Raw genomic sequence first — 19,129 nt, forward strand, 5'->3', positions numbered from 1 at the left:
TGCGCCCAATGCTGATCCTACAGCGCCACACCAGTTCATTTACCAAAGATTGCAAGATACTCTACTTTGAAGTAGGGAGAATGGGGCCCCTCTCTCCCGTTAATTGGGTGTCTCTCTGTCCTGAAGGGTCCCTCTCCATAAATATACACATCCCTGGACTATGCTGGGGTAGGTATTTTCTGAAGCAGGGAAGGGACAACCTGATATCATGGGCCAAAGGTCAGGCTGGACAATTCCTCCTCTGTGGGCAGAAAGCAGGACAATTGTATTTCTTGTTATCTGTACTTCAACAGATAAAGAGCATCACCCCCCCACATCTAAGGTCCCCAAACCTCTCTAAGACACCTCCCTCCTAAAGATCCTACCACAACTGGAGTTAGATCAAGGGTGTGAGGAGAGGGTTATCACTCTCCAAAATGCCCCCTCACTACCTGGCCTCTTCTAATGTATGTTACTTGCTTGGGAGTTTTCCCAAATCTCTCTCCCTTCTACACTTGGCCTTTCCAAGGAAAGGGAGGATGAGTGTTGAGAGAGTCCTTCACTCTTTTCCAGGGGCTCTTCTATTGTTGGTGGTGAGGTGGTGGAGAATCCAAGGTGGGCTAGGGTGCTGACTGGGGTCCTGCCTAATGCCAACTCTGGAAGACATGGGCTGGCCACTGCACATATCCATTCATACAATTCCTGTCTTCCCAATGATGAACTCACCCCTGGAGTGCTGCTCAGGGTTCTGTATCCTGGAGTAGAGATTTATTTGCCAGAGATGGAAGTAGAACAAGGCAGCCATGAGTGTGTGTGAGGGGCTTGGTCCACTCCCCTCCAGACTCACCCACTGCAGAGGCAGATTCTAGCTTTCTTGAAAAGATAGGGGATGGCCCCTGACCTCAACCTTCAAACAGCCTCCCTCAAAGGTCCATTCACTGCTACCAGCCTTCTCTCTAGTCCCTCTGGGATCACTCTCCTTCCTCTTGCCTGGCCAGCCAGGCCAGCCCCACCTACCCTCCCTGGGCATTGCAGAATTGGGATGTTTGGAGCATCCTTAGATAGGGGCTTATTCTGTACTAGGAGACTTCCTGAAGAGAGGTACCTCAGCTTTCTCTTTATAAAGCAGGGGTTCTGAAGTGTTTATATTGTTGTTAAGTGCCATTGAGTTAGTTCTGTCTCATAGTCCCCAGGCTTTGGAGGAGCAGCAGGTGGGTTTGAATCAACAACCTTGCAGTTAGCAATCCAGAGTTTTTACTACATTGCTACACCAATGAACTATGTGACCTTGGGCAGGTAACAAGAGCTTTTAGAGCCTGTTTCCTCAACTGCAAAATGATGTTTGCACTGGGGTGGTAGGAGAATGAGGGAGATAGAGCACTTAGCCCAGAGAAGACAGGAAGGGACCCTCAATTTTTCTCCTTTCCCTGAGTATTTCTGGGAGATCTGAAGTAGAGAGAAACAAGCTTCTGTCTTTCACTTCCCTCAGCAGTTTGGCACCTGATATTCCATGGGGGAATTGACCCAGAAGAAGTGGTTATCCATGGACGGAGACTCTGACTAGTCACAGGAAAGAATTCCCAGGGGGAATCTGTGACTCCCAACTACCAAATTAAAGCTGAGAAAGTTGGAGGGCTCTTGGGTGCTCTGGTCTGGGCATCAGAAACCAATGGAGTGGATGTGGAGGAGGCAGGGGGTTGGATCCCATGACCTCTGGGTGTCCTTTCTGGCCAGCAGCCTTTGTCTTTCAGAACTGTCTTTCATGAACTAAGTCTGAGTCATTGCTCTCTATGCTGACAACTCTGACTGCAGTGGCTTGGGGACAAGACAGCGGCAGCTGGGTTAGCTTCTCCTGGGGAAGGAGGGACATGTCTCCTCTCAGACTCAAAGGGCAGAAACTAGGGGTGCGCAGCACAAGGGGCCAAGTGCTACATAAAACTGAATGGCAGATCTGTTCTCAGAAGAGCTTCCCAAACCACAGAAGCAGTAATAAAACTCCTGAGCTGCCGCCAGCACTGAGGCCTGCAGCCCTAGGGATAGACACTGCCTTCACACAGCATGCACTACAATTTTAACACATTTTAAAAGCCTGTCCTTATCTTTGTGCTCTGTGACATTGGACAAAGCTGTCCATCTCTGGATGGATGCTAGTTTCCTTTTTTTTTCGATTGGCTGAGTTAGACTTAATTAGGTAAAATGAGGAGTTGATGAAAATGAGGATTATCATAGTATCATCTCTTAGTGTTGTTTTGTGAATTCAGTGACAATATATGAAGAGCTAGACAGAGTAAGTGAACAAAAAAAAATGGATGTTATTGTTCTTGGGAAGTCTTAACCTTGGTCTGTGAATTTCAAGGAGTTCATGAACTCTTTGAGGCTGTGTGAAATTTTGGAAGATGAGCATTTTCTAGGTAACACTTCAGGACTTTCATCTGCTCCCCAGAGACACTGAGATCCCCAAAAGATTAAGAACCTCTGGCCTGGATGAACCCCCAGTGCTCTGCTGCTCTGAACAACGGAGGTTCCCGGATGTAAGGGATTGCTTCTCTTTCATTAGGACTAACATTTTCCCCCACAAACACCTCCAGTCCAAGCCCATCCCCATGGGTCACCAGGGAAAACTCACCCTGAAAACCTGAGGCACTAGGCTTTCCTTCAACTCTAGAATCGAATGCCCAAGGGTTGGGTAGTCCATCATGGATAGGAGACGGGAGCTGAGTCTGGGTTCTTAGCTCTCATCTGAGGAGAGTGGTCAGCTCAGAGGGTGCTGGGGATGCAGGGGACTGGCCTTGTCCCATCTGTCCTACCTCCCCTCACCATCCCACTCCAAGGCCCAGAGGCAGATACCGCTTTAATGAGCTAAGGTTCATGGCAGGCAATGGTAATTATGATTTTATGGAAATACAGAGCTCACTTACGCAAGTGCCTGACACAATTCCTGGTTGTGGCATCTGGGACAGCCAGGTCCCCAGGGACTGGGGGAATGCCCCCCTCCCCCCTGCTGCTCCCAGTCCCTGGAGCTCAGGACACTGGCATTGAGCCTTCTCCCACTGCCTGTGGCACTGTCCCTGACACATCCTGGGTGAGCTGTTCTCTCTCTCTCTTGTCCCAGATTCCCTGGAGGGGAGCAAGATGGGCTCCAGTGATTGCAACCCACCCACTCATTAAGCAGAGCTCTCTGCAAGACCTCTTACTATGAGAGGTCAATGAAGAAAACTCATTTCTTCAGGAAGCGCTCTCCTTCTAATTTTCCTTTCCAGTTCCTGTAGAAGGACATCATGCTTGGAAAAAGTGGACAGTCAGCAAAAAAGAGGAAGACCCCCAACAAGATAAACTGGCACAGTAGCAGCCATAATGGGCTCAAGTGGAACGGCAATTATGAGGACAGGACGGTGCAGGATGGCACAGAATTTTGTTCTGTTGTGCATAACGTCACTATGAGTTGGAATTTAACAAGTTTTTCTTTTCCTCCTGAGACTGGGAGTCAAGGCAGACGGCAGCAAGGAGAGACCATGGCTCCTGGCTGCTCCTCCCCTGTGCCAGAGATAGTGCCCAGAATCACTGCTTTCTCTCTCTAGTCCATTTCCCCCTACCCACCCACAAAGCAACTGTTACCAAGGTAACAGCAATGCCATAACTTTGGGGTGAGTACATAGGTGGAGCCCAGTGGGCTGGGATATGTGTATTAAGGGTTAGAATTTTGAAGAGATGAACACTGTGGACTCCCAAACTTTTATTTTATTTTGTAAACTTTTTGTTGTCAACTGAGTGAATGTTTACAGACAAGATCATCATGTTCATCATGACACTTTGTTTCATCTCAATGATTGCAATCTCCTCCATGCAATCACAGTGATCCTGCTTCCTCCCTGTGCTGGCTATTTCCATTCCACCCACCTCCCAGCCCTTGTCAACTTTGTCCTAAAGTAAGTGTTGTCCTCTTGATTTTGAATGACTGACCATTCCATGGTGAGCATACCATACTATTGTTGTCTCCCCTATATAACTGTATACTGCTTGGCTGAAAATTGGACCATGAGGGTGAGTTTGTTTCCAGACCTGTAGGGTAATCAACGGCCATAGCCTCAGGTTTCTCCAGTCGATCTGACTCAGAAAAAAAAAGAGTTCTGTCTCACATTTTCTCTCACTCTATCCAGGACCTTTTAATGTGATCCCTTTCAGAGCACCTTTCAGGTAGCGGTAGTGGGCACCATCTAGTTCTGGCATTAGAGTCACCAAGACGAGACTGATGTTCCTGTTTTACTCGTCTGTTGGACTAACTAATTCCAAGCACCTTCAATTCTCATCATTCTTTCTTCCACACAGGGAGAGAACAAAAGCTGCACCTTAGATGGCTGCTCATGAGCTTTTTTTTATTCTTTTTAATAACATTTATTCAAACAGAGCTAGTTGAGGCAATTTCTAGATGATTTTACACTCATCAAAGGTAAAATAATATGATTAAAAGAGTCAGATTATTGGCCTATAGTGGCTCTTTGGGTTAATGCGCTGGACTGCAAAGTTGGTTTAACCGCAAAGGCGGTGGTTCAAGCTCACCAGCTGCTCATTGGAAACCCTATACAAAGTCACTATGCATGGGAACCAACTCGATGGCACCTAACAACAACATTTTTTTTAAGCTTTCATTTTTCTTTTTAAAAAATGTTTTATTGTGAATTATGTGATAGTTTACATGGGAGAACATTAGTTTTACATTCATCCTATCATATATCATTTCATTGCCGTGGTTACAATCCCCTCCACGAATCATTAACCAACCAAAGTGTATGCCCTGCAAGCCAGTCCCCTGGTCTTCAGCACACAGCCCCTCTCTACCTCTCTGTGTCTAAAGTCCCCAGCTGCTCCATCACTCCATGTTATTGTCTCTGCCTCCATCTCTGGCATCACTGCTTCTCTGGGTAGGGTCCCTCTCTCCCGCTCTTCTCCTTTGATGGTCCTAGGGACCTCCGCTCCTAGACTCCCCTCCTTGCTACAAAACATCTACCCTTACATTTCCAACCCTCACAATCTGTCCTGATAACAATTATTCACTATTGTATCACAAGAGACCTATCCGCATTTCCTTTCATCAGTCCCGCCTAGACAGATTGTCACTTACCACACTGCTGGCTAACCAGGTCTCCACCCAGGTTCACAGGAGTCTATTGAACGTTGTAGGGCTTAGCTCGCAGCTTCATTACTGTTTTCCCCTCACTTCTCCTTATCAGTGACGAACGTGGTCACCAATCAGAGCGTGTATTCCCATTGAGTCTTAGTCTTGGAAGGGGGTTTGCTCTGGGGGGACCTGACCACTTGCCTTGATGTCTCCTGGGCGAGCAACTCGCTTGTTCTTGTAGTAGTCAGTCAGTCTGCCTATATTGTTTTGTATTTTTCCTGTCGGTCCAACAACAACATTGTTGATAGGTATATACAAGGATAAATCAAAAAGTGCTTCTAGGGTTCCAGAAAATAATTCAAGATTTTTTTTCCCCCCAAATAAAACATGTTTAAACATGTTTTTATCAGTGTGGCAAGACCTGGGGACTCTTGGGCCCAGAGTCAGTGACATAACCACAGAGGACTAGAGTGGAGAGTGAAGTGTCCAGATGATAAGAAGATAGGGCATATGTGCACAAGAACACCCCACACTTGCAGATAAAACCCACTTGACCTGGCTTCAATGACTGGATGATCTGAGCTCAATTAGAAGAAGAGAGAAGAGGAATAAAAGAGTAATCTGATACAATTTGATGAACTTGACCTACACTTATGGATGCAGTAGCTCAAAGAGGGAACAAATCTTTACAGTGAGGATCATTCCCACCCCCTCCATACACAGAGTAGGCAGGGATGGGCAACTTGGAAATTGGCTACCCAAAGTGGGGGAGGGGGGGCTACAACAAAGTCAAGAAGTGACTGGCTTACAAGCTTTCAAGAGGGAAACTAGATCCACAGGGCATGGAGGAAGGTAGAATTTCCATTGAGTAGTATCCAATCTGTCTCGGTGGGGCTGATAAAAGGAGATGGGGATAGGTGTCTTGTGAAACAATAGTGAATAATTGTTATCAGGACTGACTGTGAGGGTTGGAAACGTAAAGATAGACATTTTGTAGCAAAAGGAGGGGAGTGATTGACTTTTCAGTCCAGGAGCAGAGGTTCCTGGGACCATCAAGGAAGAAGAACGGAGTACGGGACCCTACCCAAAGAAGCAGTGATGCCAGAGATGGAGGCAGAGACTATGCCGTGGAGAGATGAAGTGGCTGGGGACTCTAGACCCAGAGAGAGAGAGAGGGACTGTGTGCTGATGACCAGGGGGCAGTCTCGCAAGGTATACCCTTTGGTTGGTTGATGATGCATGGAGGGGATTTTAACCATGGCAATGAAATGATATAGGATAGGATGAATGTAAAGCTAATGTTCTCCCATGTAAACTATCACATAATTCACAATGAAACGTTAAAAAAAAATGTGTGTTTGCCCTCAGTGGATGATTGCAGATAAGTTCTGTCAGTAATTCACTTGTAGTACTATTATTGTTGCTGTTAGGTGCTGTCAAGTCAATTATGACCCACAGGGATGCTATGCACAGCAGAATGAATCACCACTGGTTCTGTGCCACCCTCACAATTGTTGTTATGCTAGAGTCCATGCTGCTAACATTAAATCTGTGCCAGTCCATCTCTTTGGGGATCTCCCTCTTTTTTGCTGACCCTCCATTTTACCCAGCATGATGTCCTTCTCCTGATATGTCCAAAGCATGATGTCATATCTCCTGATAATATGTCCAAAGTTGCTCATGAGCTTTTAAGATCCCAGACACAACTCACCAAAGTAGAGTCCCCAAACTTTTAAAGGAGGATCTTTTACTGGAGAGGAGACCTGGGCACAGACAAGGTTGGGGATTGCTTCTGAGAAATGGTGATGATGAGAAAGGAAGAAGTCTGAAATGCAGCTGGATCCAATGTGAGAGGTAAGGGTGCTCTGATGCAAAAAATAATGACAACATCAACCATCCCTCAGTTGGGTTTGATAATCCATTGCAAGGGCCACACAGAACTCAGATACCACATACTAACAGTTATGGTATCTGAGTTATGGGGTTAATTAGGGAAGTTAACAGGTTAAAATTAATGTTAAAGTTATATAGGATCAGAAAATGTTCAGGACACAGTTGTCCCTGTCAGCTGCGGATAAATGCCCATAGGACACACTACTCCACCATAAGCCTCAGCCTAAAGGCACTGGGCTCTAGCTCCATTTGTTGTTGTTGTTAGGTGCCATCGAGTCAGTACCAACTCATAGCAACCCTATGCACAACAGAATGAAACACTGCCCGATCCTGGGCTAACCTCACTACTGTTGCCACGCTTGATCCCATTGATGCTGCCACTTGGCCAATCCATCTCACTGGAGTCTTCCTCTTTTTCTCTGACCCTCCACCTTACCAAACATGATATCCTTCTCCAGCAACTGGTCTATCTTGACAATACGTCTGAATTATGATAGATGAAGTTGGGCTATCTTGGCCTCTAAGGAGCACTCTTGGCTGCGTTTCTTCCAAAATGGATCTATTGGTTCTTTTGGCAGTCCATGGCACTTTCAATATTCTCCTCCAACTCCATAACTCAAATGCATCAATTCTTCTACAGTCTTTCTTATTCACTGTCCAGCTTTCACATGAATATGAGGTTATTGAAAATACCCTGGCTTGGGTCAGGTGCACCTTAGTCCTCAAGCTGACATCTTTGCTCTTCAACACTTTAAAAAGGTCTTGTGCAGCAGATTTGCCTAATGCAATACGTGGTCTGATTTCTTAACTGCTGCTTCCATGAGTGTTGATAGCTCCATAGGTCAGCAAATGTAGCTCCCCTCGTAAATGCCTGCAGGCACCCCACTCTACAATCAAGCTTCCTGCTCAAAGTCATTCAGCTTTACTTGCTCCGTGGGTTGGGCAGCCCATTGCTCTGTCTCATGCTCTGGTTCTTGGTTTTACTGCTGCTGCCTCTCTGCCACTGCTCCAGGGTTGCAGCTTTCTGTTCCTGGGAAGAGGAGGTTCAGTGTGCAGGGATCTCAGGGTCCAAAAGGCACGCTCTACTCCTGGTTCTTTTTTTTTTTTTGGATGGCAGTGTTTCTGAGATGATTGCTTTTATACCCATTCTAGAGGTTCAAGCTTTTACAATTACAATGAACTCTGTTAACATTCACAGCTGAACCATGTATCAGTATCTTCTCCCTCCTTCTCTTACCCAGATCCAGTAGGGCAGAAGACTTGTTTGGTGGGAGTTAGACTTTAGCTAAAAGAGACATTAGATAATTCACTATATCACACCCAGCTTACTGAGGAGAAGAAATGTATGAGTGTTGATGCCAAGGACACATTGAGACAGGATGGAGGCTGCCTTGAATCATTCCTTCCAGAGTCTAGCTTGCTAACTCCTTCTATGGCACGGGTGGGGAACGTCTAGTCTGTGGGGTCATATAAAGCCTACGAAATCATTTGGTCTGGACCTGCCAAGGCAACTGCAGTTCCAGCCATCCAAATATAGCAGGCTGATTTTTGGATGTGTGCATTTGTTGCAATAAATTGTCCTCTCAGCACTGTTTTTATTATGTCCCAAAGATTTTGGTATGTTGTGTTTCATTCTCATTTCTTTCTAAGAATTTTGTGAATTCACATTTTATTTCTTCTACTACCCAGTAGATTTTAAACAAGGTGTTACTCAGTTTCCATGTATTTAACTTTATTTCCTTGATCTTCCTATTGTTGATTTCCAATTTTATAACATTGTGGTCTGAGAAGATGTTTTGTAGTATTTTGATGTTTGTAAATTTATGGAGGCTTGTTTTGTGCCCTAACACATGGTCTATTCTGGAGAATGTTCCATGTGCACTGGAGAGGAATGTGTATTGTGCTGTTGTTGGGTTGAATGCTCTGCACACATCTATGAGGTCAAGTTGACTGTGTTGTTTAGTTCCTCTGTGTCTTTGTCGAGTTTCTTTCTGGTTGTTCTATCCTTTTTCGAAAGTGGTGTATTAAAACCTCCCACTATTATTGTAGATTTGTCTTTATCAAATTTATTAACATTTGCTTTACATATTTAGAGCTCTTTCATTGTGAGTGTAGATATTTATTGTTATGTCATCTTGTTCACTTGACCCTTTAATAATGAGATAATGTCCATCTTTATAATGTCCAATCTTTATAAGGTTTTTGCCTTAAAGTTTATTTTATCAGAGATTAGTCCTGCCACTCCTGCTCATTTTTCATTGCAATTAGCTTGGTATATTTTTCCCCATCCTTTAACTTTTAGTCTGTTTTTCTCTTTGTGTGTAAAGGTATGCTTCTTGCAGACAGAATATTGAAGGATCATATTTTCTTATCCATTCTGCCACTCTCTGTCTCTTAACTGGTGCATTTAACCCATTGACATTCAGTGTAATTATCAATAAATTTGAATTAATTGCAATCATTATGTTTTTTTGTGATGCTGGTGGTTTCTTTGTTCTGCATGCCTTCCTGTGCTAAATTCATGTTTTTTGTGTTCTTTCTTGTCAGTTTCTTCATAGTGTTAATGTTTCTGTGTTCTTCTTGGATTTTCATTTTCTTGGTATGTTGTGAAGTATTAATTTTCTTTGAGATTACCTTATATTCTATTAACTTTTCCCTCCACTTAAAACAGTGTATTTTATCCCTTAATCTACCTGACCTCTTCACTACCTGGATCTCTGTTCCTATGTCTTGACCTTCTTTTACATTGTAATTGTTTTGCTAATAGCCTGACCTCCCAGATCCTCTGAATTTGTTCTTATAGTTTTGTTCTGTTCTGGACTCTTCCATTTGTCAATTGAGTTCCAGGTGGTGCTGCCACATATAGCAGGCTAATTTTAAAGTTGATAATTTCATATGGCCCATGAAAGATGCTATAAATATCCAAATGGCCCGTGGCAGAAAAAAGGTTCCCCATCCCTGGTCTAGGAGTCCTGATGTGGCATTATAGAACAAAGCACTGGACAGTAAGGTCAGTTTGAACCATAATGTCAGAGGTTGAAACTCACCAGGTGTTCCTTGGAAACCCTACACGGGGTCGCTATGAGTCAGACCAACTTGATAGCCCTTAACAACAAATAACAAAAACCCTTGTTCTAAGATGAGGTTTTCAGATTGAGAAAGTCTAGACCCAGCTGAAGCAGCATGAGGGAACTTGGATATGCCTGGGGCTCACACCACCCGCTACAGACAGCACAGCAAGCAGTAGGCTGTCCTTCAGGGAAGAGGTCTAGGAAGGGCCTCTGAGGGGCTCCATCTGGGAGTCCTGGTGTGGCACTGTGGGCTAATGCATCAGACTGCAAAGTCGTTTGAACTGCAAGGTCGGTGGTTCAAGCTCACCAGCTGCTCCTTGGAAACCCTATACAGGGTCGCTATGGGTCAGAATCAGCACTTAATAACAACAACATCTGAGATACGGAAACAATAAGACTCTATGTAGCATAGTGGTTACGAATCAGGCTGCGAGCCGCAAGGTCAGCAGTTCGAAACTACCAGCTGCTCCATGGGAGAAAGATGAGGCTTTCTGCTCCTGTAAAGATATACAGCCTTGGAAACCTTATGCAGGGTCGCTATGAGTCGGAACCGACTCCACGGCACATAACAACAACAACAAGAAGCATTTGGTGTGGCTCTGGGCACTGGGTCCCTGAACTTGAGGCTCTTCTGTAGACCTTGATCCAGAGAAGGCAATAATGACTGGCATGGGGGGTGGGGAATAACGAAGACAGAGAGGGTGTGCTTTGAGCTGAGTTTTGACAGAGGCCACCAAGTGGGCTGAGTACTGGTGTGATACAGTAGGATAAGCACTGGACTGCTAACCACAAGGTTGGCAGTTTAAACCCACCAATCACTCTTGGAAATCCTATATAGGATTGCTATGAGTAAGAACTGATGATGGCACTTAATAACAACAACTAAGTGGACTGGAAGGCAGACAGGACCAGGGTATTCTGGGGAGAAAGAACAACTTGGGCAAAGGCACAGTGATGTGAAATAGAACAGCCTGTTCTGAAAGCCACCAGTAAACTGATGTGACTCTAGCAAGGGTATGTATGGAAAGGAGTGGTGTGGATAGAAGGCAGAAAAAGTGGACAAAGACTTTGAATGCTGGGCCAGGAAGCTGAATTTTTCTCCACAAAGGGACTTCTCCAACTCCCCACTGGAACTCAGCTGAGCAGACCAGGGGTACCAGAGGAATAGGCAAAGTGGTCCACTTTTAACTTGAGGGAAATGTTTGTGCAAACTTCACATTCAGCTCTAAGAATATTTGTGTTGGTTTCCTTACCAAAAACTTTATTTTAACCACTAACCTTTGTGTACCACTGATGCCCTGGAAGATGGGGTACATTTAACCAGGGGGTCCCACAACACATCTTAAGAATGGTACCAAAGACAATGAAGGGCCATAGAGGGAATGGTTCAGTCATTTCCTGTGTGGTGTGTTGGGGCAGCACACTGGACTCAGAAAGCCCAAGCAGGGAGCTCCTGGTGTAGTTCTTCTGACCAAAGATGTGGCAGTGGGAATGCGCTGAAAGGAGTCTTGCTTCTTGGCTTGGTGACTGGGTGAATGAGTGGAGAGGGCAGCAAGGTGACTTGGGCTCTAGATTCAGAGGACCTAAAAAAGAACCAATAAATCTGTTTTGGAAGAAGTGCAGCCAGAGTGCTCCTTAGAGGCCAGGATGGCTAAACTTCGTCTCTCCTACTTTGGACATATTGTCTGGAGGAAACAATCGCTGGAGAAGGATGTCATGCTGGGTAGGGTGGAGGGTCAGAGAAAAAGAGGAAGACCCCCAACGAGATGGATCAGCCAGGTGGCATCATTGATGGACTCAGGTGTGGCAGCGGTAATGAGGTTGGCCCAGGATCGAACATTGTTTCGTTCTGCTGTGCATGGGGTCGCTATGAGTCGGTTCCGACTCGATGGCACCTGACAACAACAACAACAAAAGCCAGTCCACTCTTTGCTAGCTTACAACCATGGGCACCTTGCAGATTTCCATTTCCTTATATGGAAAATGGGGACCGCCCTAGCTCAGGGATGGTTGTAACAGTGCAGTGGGAGTGGAGCTCTGGGTGAATAGTACAATCCTACCTCCTAAGGCTCTATCATGAACACCCTCTCCCAGGCAGGTTGCTTGCTACTCTTGTCTCAATGCCTTTCCCTCACTCCTGCTCCTCCACATGCTGCTCCCAAGTCAATAGGAGCCTTAAAGCCACACATGATGAGACCACACATCCCTCCTCCCCAGTTGAGTCCCTCCCCATCTATCAATGCCATACCAGCCACTCTCACATTACTCACCCTCAGGGCTCCAGGAGGCTCATTCCTCATTTTGCTTTTGGGGAAGCTGAAGCTTAGAAAGACCTGAAATCAATGCCATCAGCATGAGTCTAAGGCCTCTTTGAGAATTGCTCAATGAATGTGTGAAAGAGGAATGCCTCACTCTTCAACTCTTCAAGTTTGGGATGTTGCCAGAGGATTTGTTTTGAAATTCCATACATTTATCAGGTGATGTGAAACCCAGTTCATTGATCAAGAACAGGGATCATGGCCCATCAGCCCAAGGTCAAATCTTGACTCTGTCTTTTCTTAGCTGCGTGACCCTAGCCAAGCTACTTAACCTAAGCCTTAGTTTCCCCATCTGTATGTTGTTGAGTACCATCGAGTCAGTTCAACTCATAGTGACCCTGTATAGGGTTTCCAAGGAGTGGCTGGTGAGCTTGGACCGTCTGTATAGTGGGGAAACGTAAGATAACAGGGAAAAAGGCAGCATCAATCTCATAATATTGTTGATGTTAGGTGCCACTGAGTTGATTAAAACTCATAGTAATCCCATGTGATAGAGTAGAACTGCCCCATAGAGTTTTTTTTGTGTCCTGGTATGGCACTGTGGGATAAAGCACTAGACCACAAGGTCAGTGGTTCAAACTTACCAGCCGCTCCTTGGAAGCCCTATACAGGGTCGCTATGAGTTAGAACGGACTCGATGGCACTTGACAACAACAAGAATCTTTGTGGAAGCAGATAAAAAGGTCTTTCTCCCTCAGAACCGCTGGATGGATTCTAACTGTTAATTTTTGTGTTTGTAGTCAAGTGCTTTAACTGCAGTGCCACCAGTGCTCCTTCTTTAAGTCATAGGTTTAATTTTTCTAGAAAAGCACTCAGAAGTTATCCTGAGCTCTGTAGGACTCTGCACACTTGTACTTATCAGAATGATACAGACCTGTCGCTCCTCGGAAACTCTACACAGGGTAGCTATGGGTTAGAACCACTCTACGGCACTTAATGACAACAACAATGTACAACTAGGTGCTAAGGACACAGTGGAGAAAACAATTCCCACATTTACTGAGGCTCAGTTAGACGTTCATTCCATCTTCAACATTGCACTCTAGAATAGAGGCTCTCATCACCCCCATTTTATTACCGCAGCATAAGGTGCAGGGGGGGTAAGTTTCTTGCCCACATCCAGAGAGCTAGTCTTGAATCCACAGTCTGTGAGAGGAAACATGCTCTTACCGCCTGCACTACAGCACCTCCCCCTGTCCCTTCCTTAGGGGGCTCCTACACCCGTGGGAAAACAGACACTGGACAGATAATACAATAAGAACAAAGTGCATGCTGGTATAACTGTTATGAAGGAATTTGATGGGCACTGTAACATGCAGCTCATCGAGACAGGACACAGAGTACAGAAGTGCCAACTGTGTAAACTATCACATAATTCACAATAAAACATAAAAAAAAAAAAAAGAACTTAATTAACCATAAAGTAGAGCCAAATATTGTCAATCAATCAATTACAAATTGAAGAGCATGAAGTGAAAATAAATAAAGACTTCTGATTCCTATAATGTCTAGCAGGAGCTAGCTGACAATAAAAAATAAAATAAAATAAAAAAGAAGTGCCAACTGGCTGGGACTTAGCCCAGTTGCAGGAAGTGCTAAGAAGCAGTCAGCGAGTTTGAAATGTGAACAGAGAGACTATCTAATACCAGTGGCATGTCCTTTAAGAGGGTGCTCACACATATACACACACAGGTCCTCCTCCTGCAGCTGGGAAGGTGGTGAGACAACAAGAAAGACTTCTCAGTGACTGAGAGGGAGACTGGGGTAAAGCTTGTCGAGCAAGGGGAAAGTTTAGAGAGTCAGGTCCCCACATTGTCTAACTTCACTGGGGCTCTGGCAGCGTGCACCAGAGGCCCCAGAAAAGTTTGCTGGGAGGAGGGACAACCCTCCTAGGGTTGGGGGGGTCTTCGTATACATGTGGACAGATCCCACTCAGGGATTGTCACATGGTGCTGTCAGCTGGGAGTCTGTGTGTATATCTCTGTCTGTCTGTCTGAAAAATCCCACACATTCTATCCACTCCTCTCCATTTCCTTTCCTTTTTTTAAATTTTATTTTTTCTTAAATGTTTTATTGTGAATTATGTGATAGTTCACATGGGAGAACATCAGTATTACATTCATTCTATTGTATATCATCCATTGCCATGGTCACAATTCTTCTCCTCTTGTCTGGAACTCAGAACCCAGCCCTTTGGACCAACACTGTGTGGGTGGAGCAGGGTGTTCATGAGTGTTGGACAGGGCAGGATTCCACACACTCGGGTACCCTGCCCTGGCTCCAAACACTAGTATGACTGAAAGAGAGAACCTGACACATACTTAAAATATCAGTTGTCCAGTTGATTCTGATTCATGTGTGTTCAGTAGAACTGTGCTCCTTAGAGTTTTCAATGGCTCATTTTTATGAAGTAAATTGTTAGGTCTTGTTTTCTCAGATGCCTCTAGGGCAACTGGAAACGCCAACCTCTCAGTTCACAGTTGAGTGTGTTAACAATTTATACTACCAAGGGACTCCTACATAGTTGTTGTTATTGTTAAGTTCCATTGAGTCGGTTCTGACCCATAGCGACCCTGTATAGGGTTTCCAGGGAGTGGTTGGTGAGCTTGAACCACCAACCTTTCAGTTCAAACTGATCTTGCAATTCGGTACATTAACCCACAGCACCACTCTTGGACTCCTCCTACATAGTAGGCACTAAATAACGTTTTGTGAAATAAATGAATGCGTGCATGAGGAAAAATTTCTCTTTCTGTGGGGGGAAGGGTAGACTTCACTCTCTAGTTCTCCAGGTAGGAATGTTGCCTGGGGATAGAGAGAAGAACAGAACATTTTGGTTAGAGGAGAAGAATTCTGTACTTTTTTTTCTCAACAATTTATCCCGATGAAAAGTTACTTTGTTGGCTTCTTGTTGACTTAAACTGCAAGCTGTTTGGTTCTGACTCATAGCAACCATGTATAGGGTTTCTGACTATTTGAATCTTCTCAGGAGCGGGAAGCCACATCTTTCTTGAGCAGAGTGGCTGGTGGGCTTGAAACAGGTACTTTGTGGTTCACATTCCAGTGCTTGGATTAGGGAACCAACAAAGAAAATGATTGATCATTCTGAGTGGGAAAAGCTAAATTAAAAAGAATCACTAAGGTATTCATATCATTCATATCACTATGAATGATGAAACAGACAATCATTCAAAATCAAAAGGGCAGCATTTACCCAAGGACAAAGGTGAGAGGGGGTGGGGAGGGATGGACAACTGCTGTTGTAGGGAGGGGATTGAAATCACTGAGGTGATTTGTTGAATGTAAAGCAGATGATCTTGCCTGTAAACCTTCACTCTATTCATAATAAAAAGTTAAAGCGAATAGAGGTAAATACTGTTAATGGATGACACATGGAGGGGATTGCAATCATTGTAATGAAACCACATCATTTGTTAAATGTATAGCTGACTGTCTGTTCAGTAAACCTTCACTCAATTCACAATAAAAGTTTTAAAACAATAACAACAAATAACCCCTCAGATGAGTCAGGTGATCAGAGAGCGGGAATGAGGAGTTACTGTTTAATGAGTAGGAAGCTTCCTTTTGAGCTAATGAAAACGTTGTGGAACTAGACGAAGGAGCTGGTTACACGTCATTGTGAGGAATGCACTGAATACCACAGAATTGATGACTTTAAAATGGTTCATCTTACCTGCACCTCACTTCAGTAGGTAAAAAAAATTTAATCACACCCAAAAAAAATTGTCCTCGAAATGACCCGTATGTGGGAGTATTTCTGGTTCTGGGGAGATTTTTGTCTGTACCCCCATGATTAGACTCTGGTGGGCATTTGCTCTTCCTGATCTTGACCACACTTTTAACTTACTATGAACATTTTGGAAACTTCAGACATTTTCTTCAGACCCCATTGGCAGAACAGCCCCCTCTTCTTCTCTCCCCTTTCCAGAAGACCATAGCTTTGAAAAGTCTATGAAGTGCAGTTCTACTGAATACACACTTGGTCACCATGAGTCAGAATTGACTCAGTGGCAATTGGTTTGAGTTTCTGGTTTTCCATTTTGTATGCCCTCATGAGAGGAGAAAGCATAAACAGGACAAAAGGCCTAGTACCTGGAGATGGCGGTGCCTTGCCTTGTGTGTGTGTGTTGGGGGAACCTTTTTGGTGTTCTCCCCAGGTTGTTGTTGTTATGTGCCATGGAGTCGGTTCCAACTCATAGCAACCCTGTACAAGGTTTCCGAGGCTGTAAATCTTTACGGGAGCAGACAGTCTCATCGTTCTGCCATGGAACTTCTGACCATGAGGTTCATAACCGCTATGAATCCAATTCATAACCACTATGCTACTAGAGCTCCTTAATCACAAAACCTAGATAGAAGGGTCACACTAGGTCAGGCCACGTTTTCAGAGCCCTGTTTCTGCTTTTTGCAAACCCTTAGGTCTGTTTACACTCAACATACTAGCAGGGGATGGATGCAGGGGGCTGGGCTGTGTACAGTGACAGCAGGTATTGGGCATGGGGAAGGAAGCTCTCCCTTAGGCAGACTGTATTTTGTCCATAAACACTGCCCTCAAGAGACCTGCTTCTGGCTCTTCCTGGCCTGAGGGGCACTTGGGGCTCCTCCCCTATTCCCCACAGGCAGGCAGCTCTCCCTCCAGCACCACCCCTGAGGTGTTTCCACAACAAGCCTACTGTGTTCTGTAAACTCTAGTACCCTAGTCAGGCACCCTGAAGTGAAAAGACAGGGACCTTCGATCTCTGTGTGTGTGTGGTAGGAAGACCGGTACTGAGTAACGAATTTTTGTGGATCCTTATGACTCTATCTGCCTGCTTGCTTTGTGGACAGGTTCCTCCTATGGGGTCATGTGAGGGGTCTGGGCGAGGCTCTTGGATCTAGGGGCAGTCGTGAGCCTCAGTGTCCCTGGGCCTCTTGAGGATGTATGTCCCTGGGCGAGGCTCTTGGATCTAGGGGCAGTCGTGAGCCTCAGTCCATCCCTGTGACTGTTTTCCTTCACCACCCTCTGTTCTTCAAGTTAAAGATTAGTGGAAACCTCTGCGGGCCACCAGCTCTTGAGTCCCCCCAACTTGGACTGCCTTTCAGGTTCTGAGTTTCCTAGAGCTCAGCCAATAAGAGGCCCCAGGCCTTGCTCCGCCCTCCAGCCCCATGCCTCTGTGTATAAAGATTGAGGCCCCAGGTGGGTCCTGCCCAACCCTTAGATCTGCCAGACAACTGGCTCTGCTCCCTTTCCAAAATGCTGTTTTGGCACAACCAGTCGGAGCACCTGTGGCCCAGTCCTGGAGAACTATACCCTGGGCCTCCCAGCAGCCTGCTCAGGTAAGCCTTCGGCCTAGGAAAGTAGACATGGATCCGGCCACAGGATTCAAGCAGAAGGAAACAGCCATCTTATTCTTGGTTCTTTTGGTGGTGGGAAGTGGTCGAATGTGCTTGGAATGTAGTGGATCCTGGGACATCTCTAAACATCCTTACCACCCAGGTCATGTGTGTTGGGTGTGTACTGTGTGTATCAGGCAAGTCCTGAGGTTGTAAAAACAAGCAACTTAAGGCAGCTATGTAGAAGAACAGCTGCAAATCTGGAGTTTGCCCCTTTAAGAGGCTTCCCAGAGGCTGGCAGGGTTGATTGGGGTACCTATTAGAGGAAATTATGGGCTCCTTGGAAGGAAAGTCAAAATCAATTGGGGACAGAAAGCCTATAGTGCCTTCCTGGCCCCGACTTCCCCAGGGAGCCCCTGCCCTTGCCCTACCTGAAGCAGGAAGAGCTGCCCAACATCCCCAGTGCAGACCCGCTCGGCTCCGTGTTCCAGTATGTGCTCTGTGCTGCTACCTCGCCAGCTGTGAAGCAGCATGAGGAGACGCTCACCTACCTGAACCAGGGTACCTCGGGTTTGACGCAGGGGAGGAGCTGCGGGGAGGGGGACAGCAAGCTCTGGAGGCAGAAGCAGGGTGGGCTGGGGATGGTAGGCACTATCTTTGCCTTTCAGCAGAGCTCACACATCCCCCTAACTCGTCCTAGGCCAGTCCTACGAGGTGCAGATGCTCTGCAACCCCAAGCTGGGGGATGCTGTTCAGTTTCCCCGGCTGCTGAAGGTAGGTGCACCCTCCCCCCGCCTCCCCATACAGAACCAGCAAAGGCTGGATATGACTGTCTCTCTGGGCAGGTAGCCAAAGTCCCCATTGTGATGTCACTGTCAAGTGGAACTCTCATGTCCATTTAGTTTGACTGTCTCAACAGCTCAGTGGTGCACAGGAATTGCTGAAGAAATTCAGGCACAGAGAGGTTAAGTGCTTCCTCAAGGTCACACAGCTAAAAAGTAATAGAACTGAAATCTAGAAATACAGTTACACGTCATCATAGCAGTTTTCACTCAGATAAATCCTTCTCTAAATATATATACAGATATATATGTTGTTGTTGTTTTAAGTGCCATCGAGTCAGTTCCAACTCATAGAAACTGTACAGGGTTTCTGAGGTGTAACTGGTCTAGTGGGGTTGAACCATCAACCCTGTGGTTAGCAGTTCAGTGCTTACCCTATAGTGCCAAGACTCTGTGTATGTATGTGTATGAGAGAGAGTCCTGGTGTGGTGCTGTGGGTTAATGCACTGGACTGCAATGTTGTTTTGAACCTCAAGGTCAGTGATTCAATCTCACCAGCTGTTCCTCAGAAACCCTATACAGGGTTGCTATGAGTCAGAACCGACTCAATGGCACTTCACAACAACAACATATATA

General features: G+C 45.5%; 1 protein-coding gene across 1 annotated transcript in view; it reads left to right on the plus strand.

Moving 5' to 3' along the window:
• The first annotated feature begins 17,631 nt into the window (after positions 1 to 17,631).
• Positions 17,632 to 19,129, plus strand: part of LOC102827192 (transcription factor CP2-like protein 1-like) — a 30,298-nt gene continuing 28,800 nt past the window's right edge. The window contains exons 1-3 of the mRNA XM_006833664.1: positions 17,632 to 17,714; positions 18,121 to 18,272; positions 18,412 to 18,485. Coding sequence (XP_006833727.1) covers positions 17,632 to 17,714; positions 18,121 to 18,272; positions 18,412 to 18,485 — 309 coding nt within the window. The remainder of the gene's footprint in view (positions 17,715 to 18,120; positions 18,273 to 18,411; positions 18,486 to 19,129) is intronic.

Source organism: Chrysochloris asiatica, unplaced genomic scaffold (assembly GCF_000296735.1).
Source record: "Chrysochloris asiatica unplaced genomic scaffold, ChrAsi1.0 scaffold00007, whole genome shotgun sequence".
Classification (NCBI taxonomy): domain Eukaryota; kingdom Metazoa; phylum Chordata; class Mammalia; order Afrosoricida; family Chrysochloridae; genus Chrysochloris; species Chrysochloris asiatica.